This window comes from Fulmarus glacialis, unplaced genomic scaffold, assembly GCF_000690835.1.
Source record: "Fulmarus glacialis isolate BGI_N327 unplaced genomic scaffold, ASM69083v1 scaffold42189, whole genome shotgun sequence".
NCBI classification, from domain to species: Eukaryota; Metazoa; Chordata; class Aves; order Procellariiformes; family Procellariidae; genus Fulmarus; species Fulmarus glacialis.
Genome location: NW_009232148.1, coordinates 14,850 through 18,194, shown reverse-complemented (window position 1 = coordinate 18,194; position 3,345 = coordinate 14,850). Strand labels below are relative to the sequence as shown.

General features: G+C 42.5%; 1 protein-coding gene across 1 annotated transcript; it reads left to right on the top strand.

Annotated features, from left to right (window-relative positions):
* Positions 1–221: 221 nt before the first annotated feature.
* On the top strand, positions 222–2,868 carry ZHX1 (zinc fingers and homeoboxes 1). Its single transcript, XM_009584800.1, has one exon. The coding sequence runs from the start codon at positions 244–246 to the stop codon at positions 2,866–2,868; it is 2,625 nt and encodes an 874-aa protein (XP_009583095.1). The 5' UTR covers positions 222–243.
* Positions 2,869–3,345: the final 477 nt, after the last annotated feature.

Below are 3,345 nucleotides of genomic sequence, written 5' to 3'. Positions count from 1 at the left end.
ATTCCACTGTCTCTTCTTTGCTACAGGTGGTGGATGTGGACTTTAGAACAGTGTGTCTCAACATTTCATCCTCAACTATCTCTTTTTAATCTGATTGCACTACAAAAGAAAAGCTGCTAATGGGATAAATGTTGAGACTTTACAAGAACTGACTTGAAGTACCGAAAGCCATTATTATTAATCAAGAAGAGCTTGAAGCTAAGTCTGTATCTGACCAGTCAGTATCACTTTCATATAACAGGCATGGCAAGTAAACGAAAATCAACAACACCGTGTATGGTCTTAGCCAACGAGCAGGATCCGGATCTAGAAATGGTATCAGACTTGGAGGAAGGACCACCTGTACTTGCGCCAGCAGATAACCCTACAGCAGAGAGCGTAACAAGTGATGAGGATCTTCATGAGTATGTGGATTCAGACAATCAGAAAAATACAAATAAAGTAGAAGGTGGTTATGAGTGTAAATACTGTACTTTTCAAACTCCAGATCTCAATATGTTTACTTTTCACGTGGATTCAGAACATCCCAATGTAGTATTAAATTCATCCTACGTTTGTGTAGAATGCAATTTCCTTACCAAAAGATACGATGCTCTCTCAGAACATAATATGAAGTACCACCCTGGAGAGGAGAATTTTAAATTGACCATGGTGAAACGTAATAATCAGACAATCTTTGAACAAACAGTAAACGATCTTACTTTTGATGGGAGTTTTGTTAGAGAAGAAAATACTGAACAGGCCGACTCTTCCGAGGTCCCCTCATCGGGGATCTCAATTAGCAAAACTCCTATTATGAAAATGATGAAAAACAAAACGGAGACTAAACGTATTGCTGTTTTCCACAATGTGGTTGATGACATTCCTGGTGAAGAAAAGGGAACTGAAAATGAGCCAAACTCTGAAGAAGTAGTAGAAAACCCACCACCGGCAGTTTCAGAGTCAAAAGCGAGCCATTCAGTTGTTTGCAGTGCAGCAGATGTGGCTAGTGCAGTAGTGACTCCAGCACCAGTGCTTCAGCCTGGGGTGGCACAGGTTATAACAGCTGTTACAGCTCCACAGAACTCAAACCTGATTCCAAAAGTCCTAATACCTGTAAATAGCATTCCAGCCTATAATACTGCTTTGGATAACAATCAGCTTTTGCTTAATACCTACAACAAATTCCCATATCCAACCATGTCGGAAATCACTGTTCTTTCCACTCAAGCCAAGTACACAGAGGAACAGATTAAAATATGGTTTTCTGCCCAGCGTCTGAAACATGGTGTGAGCTGGACACCGGAGGAAGTGGAGGAAGCAAGGAGGAAACAATTTAATGGCACGGTGCATACTGTGCCACAGACAATTACTGTTATTCCAGCCCACATTTCTGCCGCTAGCAATGGTTTACCTTCAATTTTACAGACATGCCAAATAGTTGGTCAGCCAGGACTTGTTCTGACTCAAGTTGCAGGTGCAAATACGTTACCAGTAACAGCCCCCATAGCTTTGACTGTAGCGGGAGTCCCAAACCAAACACAGTTACAGAAGAGTCAGATTCACACTGCTCAGCCTATTGCAGAAACCAAACAAGTAGCTGCTGTTCCAGCCCCTCAGCCTATCAAAAATGAATCCGCACTGATGAATCCTGACTCCTTCGGGATCCGAGCAAAAAAAACTAAGGAACAACTGGCAGAATTGAAAGTCAGCTACCTTAAAAATCAGTTTCCTCAAGATTCAGAAATTGTTAGACTAATGAAAATAACAGGCCTGACTAAAGGAGAGATCAAAAAGTGGTTTAGTGATACACGCTACAATCAGAGAAACTCAAAGAATAATCATGGGATTCATCTCAACAGTGATTCATGTGCCACCATTGTTATTGATTCAAGTGATGAAATGAATGAGTCCCCAACGGGAGTCACTCCACAGAGCAAGTCATCGTGGAGCGCTTTTCCTGATTTCACCCCACAGAAATTCAAAGAGAAGACTGCTGAACAGCTGCAAATCCTCCAGGCAAGTTTTCTTAATAACCCTGTCCTTACTGATGAAGAGATGAATAGGTTAAGAGCCCAAACCAAACTGACCAGGAGAGAGATTGATGCCTGGTTTACAGAAAGAAGGAAATCAAACGTCTTAAAGGAAGAGGGAGCTGACTTGAATGAGAGCAATGCTGGCAGCTCAAAAGAAGAGGCTGGAGAAACATCTGTGGGAGATGGAGCAGCAGGAGCAAAATCAGGGTGTTCCACTTCAAGCAAAATAGGCAAAAAATCACCAGAGCAGTTGCACATGCTTAAAAGTTCCTTTGTCCGTACTCAGTGGCCATCTCCACAAGAATACAACAAGCTGGCAGAAGAAACTGGGCTCCCAAGATCAGAAATTGTGAGCTGGTTTGGAGATACTCGCTATGCTTGGAAAAATGGTGGATTGAAATGGTATTATTATTACCAGAGCGCCAGTGCAAACAGTCTGAATGGCCAAGGCTTTGCAAGGAAGAGAGGGAGAGGAAGACCAAAAGGGAGGGGGAGAGGAAGACCTCGGGGGAGGCCTCGGGGAAGCAAGAGGTTAAATTGCTGGGACAGAGGTGTGTCTGTCATAAAATTCAAAACTGGAACAGCAATCCTGAAGGACTACTATATGAAGCACAAATTCCTTAATGAGCAAGACCTCGATGAACTGGTAGCCAAATCTCACATGGGATATGAGCAGGTCAGAGAGTGGTTTGCAGAAAGGCAGAGAAGGTTAGAACTTGGAATAGAGCTGTTTGATGAGAATGAGGAGGAAGACGAAATGCTGGAAGATCAGGAAGATGAGGAAGAAACGGATGACAGTGATACTTGGGAACCCCCCCGACATGTTAAGCGTAAACTTTCAAAATCAGATTGACGTGCAATTTGGGATTTGGGGGCCAAAAACCTATGAATTAGGTTTGATGTTATGGTGAAGAGCCAAATGATTTTTCATGGCCTTCAGTTTAGCAAGCACCTGCTTAGCATCTTCCATCCACTAAAAGAGCATGGGCAAGATGCTACCTATGCAGGCAACTGTTTGCTTCCTTGCTACAAGAGATGGACATCCTCAGGCCTAGCCTAGGACATGGGGTTATAAATCAGATCCAGTTCAGCTCCTCCTCTTCCACACTACTGATGGGAAGGTTCATGTTCATTGTTCACGTGACTGCTTCTCAATATTTAATTGCCTTATCTTGTTTAATTCCAAAAAAACACAGACACATTTTTTCATTGATGTAGGAGAACTTTGCCTGTTCATGAAGGAGGAAAGTACAAAGATCTAAGATGTCTTTTTGCAAACATCGCTTCACCTGAAAGGTTTCAAGGCCTGGGTTTATTTCTTAAGGAAAGA

Excerpts from the sequence above, each read along its gene's own strand:
- ZHX1 (XM_009584800.1), top strand. The coding sequence starts at position 244 with ATGGCAAGTAAACGAAAATCAACAACACCGTGTATGGTCTTAGCCAAC.